At 40.1% G+C, this 13435-nt stretch overlaps 1 protein-coding gene across 1 annotated transcript in view; it reads right to left on the bottom strand.

Moving 5' to 3' along the window:
• Positions 1-12981, bottom strand: part of LOC137968975 (uncharacterized) — a 24792-nt gene extending 11811 nt beyond the window's left edge. The window contains exons 1-4 of the mRNA XM_068815480.1: positions 12330-12981; positions 3569-3883; positions 2363-2668; positions 1071-1412 (exon numbers count right to left, since the gene is read on the bottom strand). Coding sequence (XP_068671581.1) covers positions 1071-1412; positions 2363-2668; positions 3569-3883; positions 12330-12399 — 1033 coding nt within the window. The 5' untranslated portion in view covers positions 12400-12981. The remainder of the gene's footprint in view (positions 1-1070; positions 1413-2362; positions 2669-3568; positions 3884-12329) is intronic.
• Positions 12982-13435: the final 454 nt, after the last annotated feature.

Below are 13435 nucleotides of genomic sequence, written 5' to 3'. Positions count from 1 at the left end.
GAGCTCCATTATAGCGGCCACCCTCTATTAAGCGGCCAGCCTTCAAAGTCCCGAAATAATTGTAGAATAATATTGTAAATCAAACCTTTATTAAGCGGCCACCTGTTCGCCGACGATCCCGATGAGAGTTTTCGTAATGCTTTCACCTATATTAAGCGGCCACCAAGAGTTTCATACACTTAGTTTGGCTTTTCAGCGACAGACTACCTTGCATTTTAAAAAAAAAAATTAATTATGGACCCGCAATGCAAAGTTTTAGTTACAGACATCGCCTCCTTTTCCGGTTAAAAAAATCAACTCAGTTTACGTCATAGTTTAGAGTGTTGATGTTAAGGTGGGAGAACCTCACCTCAACGTATATTATTTCTAACAGTACTGTATTTTTGTTCGGTAGGAGAGCTGTCTCTTAAGCTTGTTCGAAAGTTGTCGCAAGCCTCTAAACGTGTTTGTTTTAGAATAAGGTGACGTTTCTACGAAAGATTATGCTGATTTCTGAAGAACCTCTATAGCAGCCAACCTCCAGTAGCCCGTAGCCGTTACCCCGTTAGGGAGGCGCGGTGGCCTCATGGTTAGTGTGCTCGATTCCGGATCAAGTGGTCCGGGTTCGGGACCTGGCCGGGGACATTGTGTTGTGTTCTTGGGCAAGACACTTTACTCCTACGGTGCTTCTCTCCACCGCAGGTGTATAAATGGGTACCGGCGAAATGCTGGGGTAACCCTGCGATGGACTGGCATCCCACCCAGGGGAGAATAAAAATACTCCTAGTCGCTTCATGCCACAGAAACCGGGATAAGCGCCGGCTCTGATGGCCCACTTGGCTCGTAAACAGACTTTACTTACTTACTTTACTTACTTACTTACTTACTTACTTACTTACTTACTTACTTACTTACTTACTTACTTACTTACTTACTTACTTAGCCGTTACCCCGAGGGTGGCCGATTAATAGAGATTTTACTGTATTTATTTGGAACAGCTTTCCTGCCAAATGTTGACCCTCTAAAGGAAGCATTAGTTTTAGAGCTATTTGGAACTACTCAACAATTTGCTAGATTTTTATTTACTTACTTGCTTTGACAAGTCGTAGGAAGATCGTGTCTGAGTCGACGCCTTTGAGTGTGAGAACCTCGCAGGTATACGAACCCGTGTCTCGTTCTGTTACATTTCTTATTAAAAGAGAAAAGTTCACTTTGGGAATATATCCTTCCACAAAATAAATGTAGTCGATCACGTGGTGAACGTTATCATCAGTTCCAAGGGGCAACGATGTACCATTGAAGATCCAAGAGATTACTGAGCTTGTATCCGGAGTGTTTTGCCCTGCGCATGTCAAAAGCGCGTCTTCATTCTTGTGCTTCGTTACTTGACTGACAGATGTGTGGACTTCCGGCGGCACGATCGGAAACGTATCTAGAATAGATCACTAAATTAGTGAAGTTGAAGTTTTAGAACCTTTCCAAAAACCGTGTACGATAAGTCTTGCACATTTGCACGACAACTCTGGCACATTTGCAAGATGGCCGAATGAGAAGGTGAGCCAGACGAAGAGGTGGCTGATATTGTGTGGCGGGGGCGCCAAATAATCAAAGCTTTAGAAACACAAGCTACACACACACCATTCAGGAATTACGATGAATCAGTTCCCATCGGACTGGAAAATACGAGTTCAATGGTTAAAATTTGTAAAATTGAATTCACCTAATTTTTGCTGGCAAGATGAAGAGAGTATTTAATGCTTTTATTCCCTGTATACGAATCGCTACGTATTGTAACTTCTTACGGCGCCTGGGACTTGTTGGAAGTCAGGAGCCCTATCAAATGGCTCTTCTATCTTTCATACTGACACTCAGGGTCAAACCCTTCTCGAGTAGAGTTATCAATTATAAAACGTCTGTCGTGGGGTTTTCGAGATTAAAAGTACAATAAAAAAAGGTGGACGTTGCAATATGAAAGGCAAGTTATCAGGAGGGATCCGGAGTCGGAAAGGAGCTAAGGTTTTGTTTTACGTTCACGAGAATTTGGCTCCGTCGCTCATCGTATCTAAGGACGCGAAACGATAAACTGAATCACAATGTCCGACTCCTCCATAGCTACTGTGGGTCTATCATTCCTTTTTTTCCTCCCGATGGATAAGTATCTTTGAAATAGCGACCACCCTTTGTAATCTAGTTCCCAGGGCTTTTCTCCGAGGGGGAAAAAGCCACGGCAACGAAGGAAGCTGCTGTTGCTGCCTCTATTTCGTGAGACTACATAGAAAGACTGGAAATCCACAGATTCGAGTTAGTGTTCTTCTGTACCCGTGATAGATATGTTTTAAAACAAAACTAAATCCACTCTTTGGAAGAAAAATGTAAACGTACCTAAAACTGATAGAAGAATATTATGCCTCTTTTTGCCAAACTTGTTGTATGCCACACACGTATACCGTCCCGCGTGTTCCTTTTGCCTGACGTAGAAGATCTCCAAGTCCAAACCTCCGAGTCTTGTTGTTAGCACCAATGAGTTCATAGCGTCGCCGCTTTTGATCTTCTTCCCCTCTTTCAACCAGGCAAATGAAGGCGCAGGCCAGCCGTTAGCGTAGCAATGGAACACGGAACTATCCCCTTCTGGCAGGACCTGAGGAGTAGTGGTGAAGGATCCACTGTCTCTTGAAAGAAGGGGTGGGGCTTGTGAGACGAAAAAAAGTGAAATGATAAGGGTCGGAAAAATGATGCCAATAGTGGCAACAGGAACGGGTGCCGACATCATCATCTTCTTTAGCTCGCCCCAACGCTCTCTAAGTTTATTCAACAAAATGATACAAGCGTCCAGGGGGGCGCCAGAGAGATTGAATCGAATGATTATTCATCGCCTTTTATCCAAAAAGGCCTGGTCTGTAGGCTAGTGTCGTACCAGTATAAAGCATTCATTATACCCCCAACTATGTCTGGTAAATTACATAAAACATATAATTAACGATTTGTCCACGCCTTTGCATGCATGCAAGGAGCCACAATAAACTCGGTAAGTTTGCTGGGCACGAGAAAAGCCAGGGTGCCAAAGGGTTTTAGGGCTCCAGGGGTCCAAGGCCAAAAAATCGGGGCTCCATGGCTCCATATTAGCTACTTTAAGGCTCCGGGTTCCACTGTTGACTAGTAGACTGTACTCTAAACACCGGAGAAATGATCGAGCTCCGGGCTCCACAGCAAAAAAATCTAGGGCTCCAGGGCTCCGGGGACCCCCCCACCTTTTTGGACTCTGAAAAGCGAAAGAACTTCTCTTAAAAAGAAACAGGGCAGGACGCATTTTTGTCTTTGCGAGTGAGCTTTAGTCTCGCAAAATGCATCAAAATTGACAAATTTTATTTCAATATTCTTTCCTGTAAAATTAGGAACTTCATGCATAGTATAACCTCTTTGGGGAGCGAAAGCATGTCATGTGCATTGTGTAATAGCACATCAAGAACGCTCGATTTTATTTACTTATTGATCTATTTAATTTCTCTATGTCTTTCTCTATGTAACACTCATCCTCTCTTACCTAAAGCTCATTATTGTCGTGTGTTTCGCCCCTTGAAAAAAACTTACAGTTGACATGAAGAGTTACTGTGCAGAGATCTCTTTGTGTGTCCGTGGTTACCTCACATATGTACTTCCCATCGTCTTTGATACCAACACTGTCTATTCTCAAACTCGACCAGAGGCCAGGGACCGATTTTACATCCTTTTTATAGATCCGCTGTCCTCTTGTCCACCTGATTGTGCTTGCGTGCGCGCCTTGTGGTACCACAGAACAGTTAAAAGATACATCCTCGTGGGTATTCACTTCTACTTCACTTCCTTGAAAACTTCCGTTTTGTATTTTGCAGATGGCATTTCCGTGTGAAACAAAGTTTGCTGTGACTAATAGTGGGAGAGAAAAAAAAAATCATTTTTACTTTTCCCCGTACCGCTTAGGGGCCATCCAAAACATGACTTCCTGAATAAATGAATGAACTGAGTGAGTGAGTGAGTGAGTAAACAGTAAACAGTAAATCTTTATTGCACCTTACTCTCCAAAGGGAGGTATCGGACTCGTTACAATAAAGGTGATGATATCTACTAGAATAACTAATTAACTAAAAGATCATACAGTTACTTGTTATACAATTGGTATAAAGTTATTATTTTTAATTATTTAGGATGTCTTTTCTCTTCTGAAACATTAATTATGTGTATTTACCCTCTATCTTTGAAGTGGTTTCGTTTTCTAGGGTAAGTAAATACCGTATCTTATCCTCATCGTTAAGGCTTTTGAAAGCAACATCGTGTGTTGAAAGGAGAGAATGGAGCTCATTTCTAATGTTATCCGTACCCTAGGCAATACATCAAGAAGTGCCGCTCGTCTTCTATATAGCCTCTATTGCAGACTAGACACGTTCTTCCATCTACTGGGATTGGTGCACCTCTATTTTCGCATTTCCCAGTCTGTATTCGCAAGCCATGAACCCCCAGACGGAATTTTGTCATACTTATTCTATGTGCTGGGTTTGAGATAGTCTTCCAATTGGTAGTCGAATTTGACTTTTGATTTCTCTCTAGAGCCTTCGGAAGTGTTGTTGCGAGTGAGTGCACGTGAGTGAATCACAGTATAACATCAAATTTAAAAGGTTCTTTTGGATGAGTTATAAGACAAGACTTGCAAACTTTTTAAAATAAGAACTTGAAAAAAGAATACTTGGCAGGAGGTGGCCAAAGAAGCTGGGCTTAAATAAGGTATGTATGAAAAAAAAAACTAATTATATATACGGGAATGATTTGAGGGTTTTTCTTTCTGTCCTCGCCCCGCCACTTCCGCAGAGTCGTGGGCCCAGAAAAAAAACCTCCTTAAATCAGTCCCGGATATATTACTAAGCCAGTAAGTCTTGCAAAAATAAGGGGAAGAGGGAGCCAAAGAAGAAAGTTCTGCTCAACGTCGACCATGTTTTTTATTTATTCTGTTTTGGCGCCAAAATTTCCACCTCGGCCGGGCCCACTTCTCTGCATTGTGATTGGCTTGTTTTTGAGCTTCTGCTTCCCACTCCGCCAATCTAATTTTCTCTGGATCGTAAGCGACGGAATCATAAGCGGAGTCGGAAGGCAGTTTTCACCACGTCATACCACTCATATTTGCTTACGACTCCCACTCCAATTCCGTCGCTCGTGAAAACCATCCTAAATTGTGTACTTGTGACGTAATCGGGGACAAATTTAGCGAGATTCAGGTAATAGCAACAATTGAAACCGTGTTGAAATAAATCTATTGAAAGAAAGTTTTTAATAAAACAGCAAATACGAAAGAGGGCAGAGATTAGCAAAATCTAAGAAGATTAATTAATTAAAAGAGATTGCAATCGGTGTTTTTGAAAACTGTCCAGCCTAACAGTTTTTCAAAATTTCAGTTAAATCTGTTTTGCATGCATGTCCGACAAACTTTTGTTTGGTCACGCCCCCTTTTTTGGCACGAAGCTTTGATTTCTGTTGTTTAATCTTCTGTTTGAAACGGTGAGCCTATATGGGCTGCTACCGGTACCATGCAGCCCGGTACTACATGTCGCATATGCATGGTCGGGTGGTCGGCGACTAAACTGGCTTCCCACACCTGTCTAGCCAGTCAGGTGGAGGAGGGTGTGTGGACACCCACCAGAACTAAAAACAAGATCTGTCAAAGGGCGGATGAGCTCCTAGGAGCCAACGGCCATCCACAGCCGGAGAGGAGATGGGCACCATCAGGGCTCTTTGCCCTTTGAAACACAATGATGCTGGATCAACAGAGTAAGCCTAGATACAAATATCGCGATATTTTTTGAGATATTTAGAAGTTTTTGAGAAATTTAGAAAATGTTGAGAAATTTAGAAAAAAATGTGATATTTAGAGCAATTATCACAAAAAAGATACTTCATAAGAGCAAAAAAAAAAAAAAAAAAAAACCGGTTTATATTAAATTTTACGAGTTGTTTTCGTGTTTCCCTGTCTGCACAAGCTATAGTTCAGATTTTCGGCAGGTTTAAAATGGTCCCTTTTCCTTTTACGAGCCAGCGATACTACCAATTCAGCAGATTTATTTTGAAGTAGAATAAGATGCACCATATACAAAGTACCTACCAATTAATTCGACGCCACGTAGAATCAATCAGTCAACATGGCGGAAGTTATCGAAGTGGAAATTGAACAGGCGAGTGAACAAGAACAAAGAGGAAGACAAGATGAAGTTGTTTCAGTTTTGTCACGCCTACGACCGCCTGTTGCAAGTGATTTATCTCGAAAAAGAAAATTGGTAACCAACCCTGGAAAAGGAAACCGAAGATCAAAGTCAAGTTCGCCCAATTCAACTGCAGCGAAAAGCGAGCCAAAATCAATCTCAGCTAAAGACAGAGCCAAAGAATTTAAAGATGAGCCACTCACCGCACAGGCAAATGGGGGACTTTTTTGCACGGCGTGTTGTGAGCTAGTTTCTCTGAAGAAACAGAATACACATGTTTCAAGCAAAAAACACAAGGAGAACGAAGAAAAGCGGTTGCTGAACGACAAGAAAGACGACAACATTAGAAAGGCCATTGCAAACTATGACGATAAGAACCATCCAAAGGGAGAAACGCTTCCTTCTACTACAAGATTATTCAGGGTGAAATTTGTTAAAGCGTTCTTGAAGAGTGGTACACCTTTGAGTAGGGCAGAATATTTCAGAGATCTATTTTAGGAGGTGGGATACCCACTTACTTCAAGTTCGAACATGAGACAACTTATTCCTTTCATCCTCGAACAAGAATACGAATGCATTTGCCAAGAAGTGAAGGGAAAAGATGTTGCCATCATATATGATGGAACTACGCGATATGGGGAAGCATTAGTTGTTCTGGTTCGTTTTGTGAAATCATGGACAATAAAGCAGAGGCTTGTGAGATTGAGACTTTTAAAAAGTTCTGTAAACGGTGACGAGCTAGCTCGCATAATTAACGAGGTGTTGCACAGAAAAATTAATGTTCAAGAGAACAGTCTTTTAGCATCGATGAGAGACAGAGCTTTTGTTAACACGAAAGCTCTGCAGACGGTGTCTGTGCTTTATCGTGATATGATTGATATTGGATGTATTTCACATTTCCTGAACAAAGTGGGAGAGAAATGCCACACACCAACACTCAAGCTATTTATGGCAACATGGAATCTCATATTCAGCACCAGTATTAGAGCTAGAAATATTTGGAGAGGCATAAGTGGACGGTCAATGCCAAGGTACAATTCCACAAGATGGTGGAGTTTTTGGGAGTGTGCAAGGGTAGTGCTTCAAGAATGGCAGCATATCAGAACTTTTCTAACGAGCAATGAAGATTTTGCAAAGACCTCAAGACAACGAGTACTCCAGATATCTGACGTGAACACAAATAAGCTTAAGATTGAGCTAGCGTCAGTGATGGAAATGGAGGAATTTGTGAGGTCTACATACACCCTTGAAGGTGAAGGAACATTGATTTTGATTGCCTATGAGAAGCTTCAAATGCTGCAGGCATTCATCAGAGTCCGCAACTTCACTACTCTTACCGGTGTGGTACAGCAGCTGTTTCCTGTGGATGTTGCAGAACAGCAAAGATGGTACAACTATGGCTTTAGAGAATGCTTGATGCCAGCTTTTCAATACTATATCAAATGATACCACAGTCTCTCGCGGTCTATCCAATTGTTCCAAGCTCTTCAGCTTTTTAGCCCGAAGTTTGTCAAAGTGTCAGAATCAGATGCTGAAACAGTAGATCAAATCAGAGCTGTCCCCTTTCTTAGCAACAATGAAGTCATTCAGTCTCTGAAAGATGAACTGCCAACCTACATTGTGAAGGCATCTCAAATTCCTGATGAATTTGATACTTTGTCAGATTCTTGGCCCTGGTGGAAGTCAGTAGCTCGAGAACTACCAGTGTGGTCTTCAGCAATACAGAAGCTAGTAGTTTTACAGGCATCATCTACAGCAGCTGAAAGAGCTTTTTCCATGCTTACAACTACGTTTGGTGAACAACAACATGATGCGCTGGAAGATTACATTGAATTTTCTTTGATGCTGCGAGTAAATGATCGCTGATATTATTTACATGTAAGTAAGAAGTATGGGGGGACTTATATATTTAAGTTGTTAGACTGATCATTATTATGTTATTAACAACATGCCTAGTTGCACGCAAAACTTTGTTTGAAAAGTTTTTGTTTGAAATTAATAACACTGTGCTTTAAGATGTTGTAATTCAATAAACTCTTTAACTGTTTAGTGCTGTGTTCTGGGATCCGTGTTCTCTGGCAAAGCACTTATGGCAAATTGCAATATTTAATTAATAAACAGAAATTGATGAAATCGAGTTGCTTAGATGTTTTTATTTACTTATTATACCTTAAAATAAACCAGCCCTGCAACATCTTTTGCTATTCAAATAATAATGTATATTTTTTCATTTCTTTAATTGATATAAAGCCAAAAATGGGTCAAATTAACATTAGAAAAAAAAAAAAGATATTTCTGAGAAATTTAGAAGATTTTTAAAGAAATTTAGACTGAATTCAAACGAAAATTTAGGAATTTTATGAGAATTTCTAGAAAGAAATTTAGAACATTTTTAAAGATATTTGTATCTAGGCCTACACCGTGCTCGTTTCTTTGCAACAAGACGACAAAATGGACGGCAAATTCAGATAATCATTTTCCGCGAAAGGACACGAGCCAACAACTTTTTGACCGAGAGGAGTTGATTGTGATAAAAGGGTTTTGAACAGCAAAAGTGGCCTTTCTTTTCTCTCTTCAGACGGCCGGCGAGAATCGACGCCATCTTCGATGTCGAAATGTTATGCGCAGTAGGAGATGCGCGGTGCAAAACAGGGGATTCTTCTTCTTTTACGCCAAAGATCTCTCAGTATCCGTTGACGCACTCCGATTCTGGAGTATTCTTAATTCTCTCACCTCAGCAAGTCTAGTAGCTTGTGATGGCGTACTGCGTGTCCATTCACAGATATCTTTTACCCAACTTCCCCGTGGCCTACCACGCCCTCTGTTTCCAGGGACTTGTCCATATATGATGATGTTAGCCAACCTATGCTCACTGGGATGTCTCGTGACATGGCCAAAGAATTTCATTTTCCTTTCCTGTGCAATTTGGATTAGGGGTTGATGTACTCCAGCGAAGCCTTCCACCTGTTCTTTCACTGTCTCATTTGTGCGTCTGTCCCTCCAAGAGATGCCCAGTAATCTTCTATAGCACTTTAATTCAAATGCATTGATCTTCTTTAAAATCTCTTCACTGTATGTCCAGGGTTCGCATCCGTAAAGTAAAACAGAAATCACAATCGATCGTAATAATCTGAATTTCACCACGAAGCTAATTTTTGGGCTTTTCCACAATTGATCCATTTGATTAAAGACGACATGGCCATTGCTGCTCGTATCGTACTTCATTTATCGATTTACCCGTATCGGGCATATTACAACCCAAATACTTAAACTGTTTGACTCGCACCAACTGCTTCCTAGGCAACTTAACAGGTGTTCCTAATGTTCCAGGTGTTTTACCTATTACAATGATCTTACTATTGTCTCCACTTATCGCCATTCCGAATCTATGTGTTCAATCTATTGATAAGGTCCTGTAGTTAACTGCTGTTGTCTGTGATTAAAGCAATGTCATCAGCGAATCGAAGGTTATTCACCAGCAAGCCTTGAACACAAACGCCACCTGTGGATTCTTCGACTGATCTGCTTACAATCTTCTCCAAAAAGACATTGAAAAGACTTGGCTACAAAACACACCCTTGTCTAACCCCAACGCTACATCTCGCTAAATTTCGCTTCTACCCTCACTGTGCTTGTTGACTTCGTATAAAGTTGCTCAAGTGCTCTCATAATGTTTTCATCTACCCCATACTTCCTCAGCACTGACCATATTGCATCATTCCATACCCTATCAAATGCTTTTCTGCAGTCGACTAAATTCAAGGATACTTTTGAGTCGTGTCCGATATACTTTTCGCAAAATAGTCTGAGATTGGTTACTTGCTCCGTTGTGCTCCTTCCTGCTCTAAAACCTGCCTGGAAATCATCCAACAGAGACCCCACAGTTGGTGGAATTCTCTTTTGAAGGATCTTTAACAATAATTTACTAGCATGACTGATACGTGCAATTGTTATATGGTCAGCACACTTAAACGACGCCTTCTTTGGGATTGGAATCAGGATTGACGTTGTCCAGTCTTAAGGCCAAATTCCAGTTTTTAGAATTGTGTTGCAAATATCCTTCAGTATCTCTATAATGTCCTCTCTATAATGTCCTCTAATCTGAATTAATCTGCTAGATATAGGGTTGCACTCAAGAACTGATCTGGTGGTGGTTTACTTCACGAGAAATCCCACTCCTCTTTCGTGTCTCCCAACTCGAGTCCACCTCATCTTCGCTAATCTAAGGATGGTATAATCATAGTTATCCATTTCGAACTGAAGTTGTTCGAGCTTCCCCTTCGCTAAAAGAGTTCTAACATTCCACGTACCCACTGTAAGGCACTTTTTAACAAGATTCTGATGCAGACGGCAATCAGTAGCTAACTTATCTCTGCCGCCCTGATCACCCTCAGCGGCAAGCGCGGCCATTTTTAACCCGGGCTCCGACCAATCCGGTATGAGAGTACTCTGTTCACTGCCACGGTGACCACCCTCCTTTTAATTTACTCATAATAGGTTTTCCGTAATATCCTGTAGCGTTTGCTGTATAACAACATTTTTTTCCGGTTAGTATGCAGGGCGAGAAAAAGCACGCTGACCACATCTTTTTATTTCATTTTTTTTAAAAAATGTCCTGTGCATGAATATCAATTGTGGCAAGTTACGTTAAAGAAAAATCTGGATAGTACGTCATTTTCAAGGGAATTAATTTAACAGTAATTTTTGGGTTAAACGTTAAACGGCATAGCGAGCAGTATCATCTTCATGAAGTGGACTGAACTACCGTGACACAGCTCCTTAAAATATTATTAGCGAATTTAAGCAAGGACAACAGCCATAACTTAGCGTCATCGCAAGTATTTCGTGATTATTCCATCTTGTTCACCTTGTACAATACTGGCAAAATATCTTGTAACTGGATGGATATGATTCATTACGATACGATATGGTTCATTGTTAAACTCTCACATTGTTGTCAAAACCTAAAATTTGGTAATTTCACGCTGTTGTTTTGTGGCCTGAGTACGACAAAATATGCACGGAAATTCGTGCTGCAGGTGCAGCACGATTATTTTCTTTTTTTAACCAAGACTATTCTTACTTTGTGGCGTTGCCATCGCCGCAACCGTCGTCTTGGCTTAAAATCGCTATTGATGGTTTGAGGAAACGGCTATAAATCGACCGGGGCTCCCGCCTAGGTCGACTCCACGTGCCGAAATTTGCATGCAGCATCCAGATGTTATATTTTTATTCGGCCGTCTAGAAACCTATGCATCACTGCGAGGCAAAATTGGAACATGCTCGGGAGAGCAAAATAGACTGGGAATCAGCCCTTTGTTTGAGGCGACGTTCCCGAAAAGAAATCGTCCTTGCTACCTGAGGAAGAATGGCAAAGAAGTTAAGCGCGATAACTGAATCTGACTTTAATTTAAATCAATTTGATTCGATTTTTAAGTTTAATTGGGGAAGTAGAAGCTGGTCTAGGAACAATCATTGTAAAAATTTTCTGAATTTAAGCTATTGTTAATGATTGCAAGATAGTTACAAATACTACTGTCAGTTTTTAAGATGCGAAATAAGAATACAATTAACCTCAAGGGCCTAAAATGATGACCTCAAATAAAAACAGAGGATCGAAATGTGAATAAATTGTACCAACAGCGTGATATAGATATGTATATATATATATATATATATATATTTATATATATATAGCAACGGCAAAAAAGAAACATTAACATTTGAATAGAAAATATCAAGGTGTTGTAAAAGCCGTTTGGGTGATATTTTTCAGCTATGCAGATTTCTTTTCCGTTGAAGTTGAAGACACAATTCTCCGAGATAATTAGCGGGTAAAGCGGTTTAAGGAGGATTTACATATGTTTACACCGTATGTAAGCTGACTATAGTCAAATCACACTTCCAGCATGACATTTCGAGAAACAAGTTTCGGCAAAAAAATGAAATAAAATAAAATAATAATTCTATCTGTAGACCTGACACTAGTATTGCTGCTTTTAAAAATAAGAATAAAAAAACAGTCTTATAATTTAGCTCATCACAATACTGTACTTTGGAAGACCAACCCAAAGAGAAAATCATACTTGATTTATCCCATTTCTATTATCTTGTTCTAGCAAACTTACCCTCACCAAAGGCAAAAAGGAGAATTACTTTAAATAAGGCGTCTCGATAAACCGTAAATGTCAAATCCATCCTGGCCACTACCAGAAAGTCTTTTTTGCAAGTAATCTAGATAGATAATTCAAGCAACTCAAATTGCAAACACGTTAGGGGTAGACATCAAAAACTAAAATAAATATAAAAAATGTGGACAAATTATTATGTTCCAAATCGTTGAAAACAACATTTGGGAAAAGAGGATAATTATTATTGCTAATTCAAGCAGTCTCCGGGCAGAATATTTACAATAAATTTCTTATTGAATTCATGTTTAGACTCGAATCGTTTTGTGCCCGAATCGCAGATATAATCGCTTATAAGTCGAGTTAATATTTTATCCAAAAAAAAAAAAAAAAAAAGAAAAAAGACGTGATTTAAAATGATACGAGCTGTAATCTTGATTTTTCTGTTCGTTAATCTTGCTTCTCCTTCTGCCGGGACGTGCTTAAGACGAGTTTGGAAATTCGAAACTCTTCCTTGGCTCCGCTTCCAGCAGTACTGACGGGCACATGTCTTTTAAGTTGAAGCTGTTTATCAAGCATCGCTTCATGCCGACTAGATAATAAACGAACTTAGGAGGTGGATAAAATCAACGGAAATTGATTAGGATTCTGAAAGCTGAATCTCTAACAGACATCGGCGCAAATATTAACTCGCTAGAAACTGATTCTAAGTGATGGCACCACGCCGAGAGCTCCACACTTTAAAAGCGTCGTCTTGATGAAAGAGAGGGTTTTACTTCACATTTTGAACTCTTTACATTAATTTGAATTGCTTGGGGTTTTTCTATGCTGCGATAAACAATCACTGGGATATCGTTTTTAGATGCCGCTTCAGATGAAATAGCAAAAATGGCTAATTGAAGGAATTAAAAATCGCATAACCTGTTGGTAGAGTTTGTCATAAATATTTCACTGTCATAAACAGTAAAATTAAATGAAACTCAAACTTATGAAGTCAGTAAGAAGTTACGAGAGTGAAATTTTGACAACCAACGTCATGTCCTCAAAATATTAGCCGTACTCGAGTTTTCGTAGCTCACATCATAGTACATTCGACGCCTTCCACT

This window comes from Montipora foliosa, chromosome 8 (assembly GCF_036669935.1).
Source record: "Montipora foliosa isolate CH-2021 chromosome 8, ASM3666993v2, whole genome shotgun sequence".
Lineage (NCBI taxonomy): Eukaryota > Metazoa > Cnidaria > Anthozoa > Scleractinia > Acroporidae > Montipora > Montipora foliosa.
This window is presented reverse-complemented; position numbering and strand designations above follow the sequence as displayed.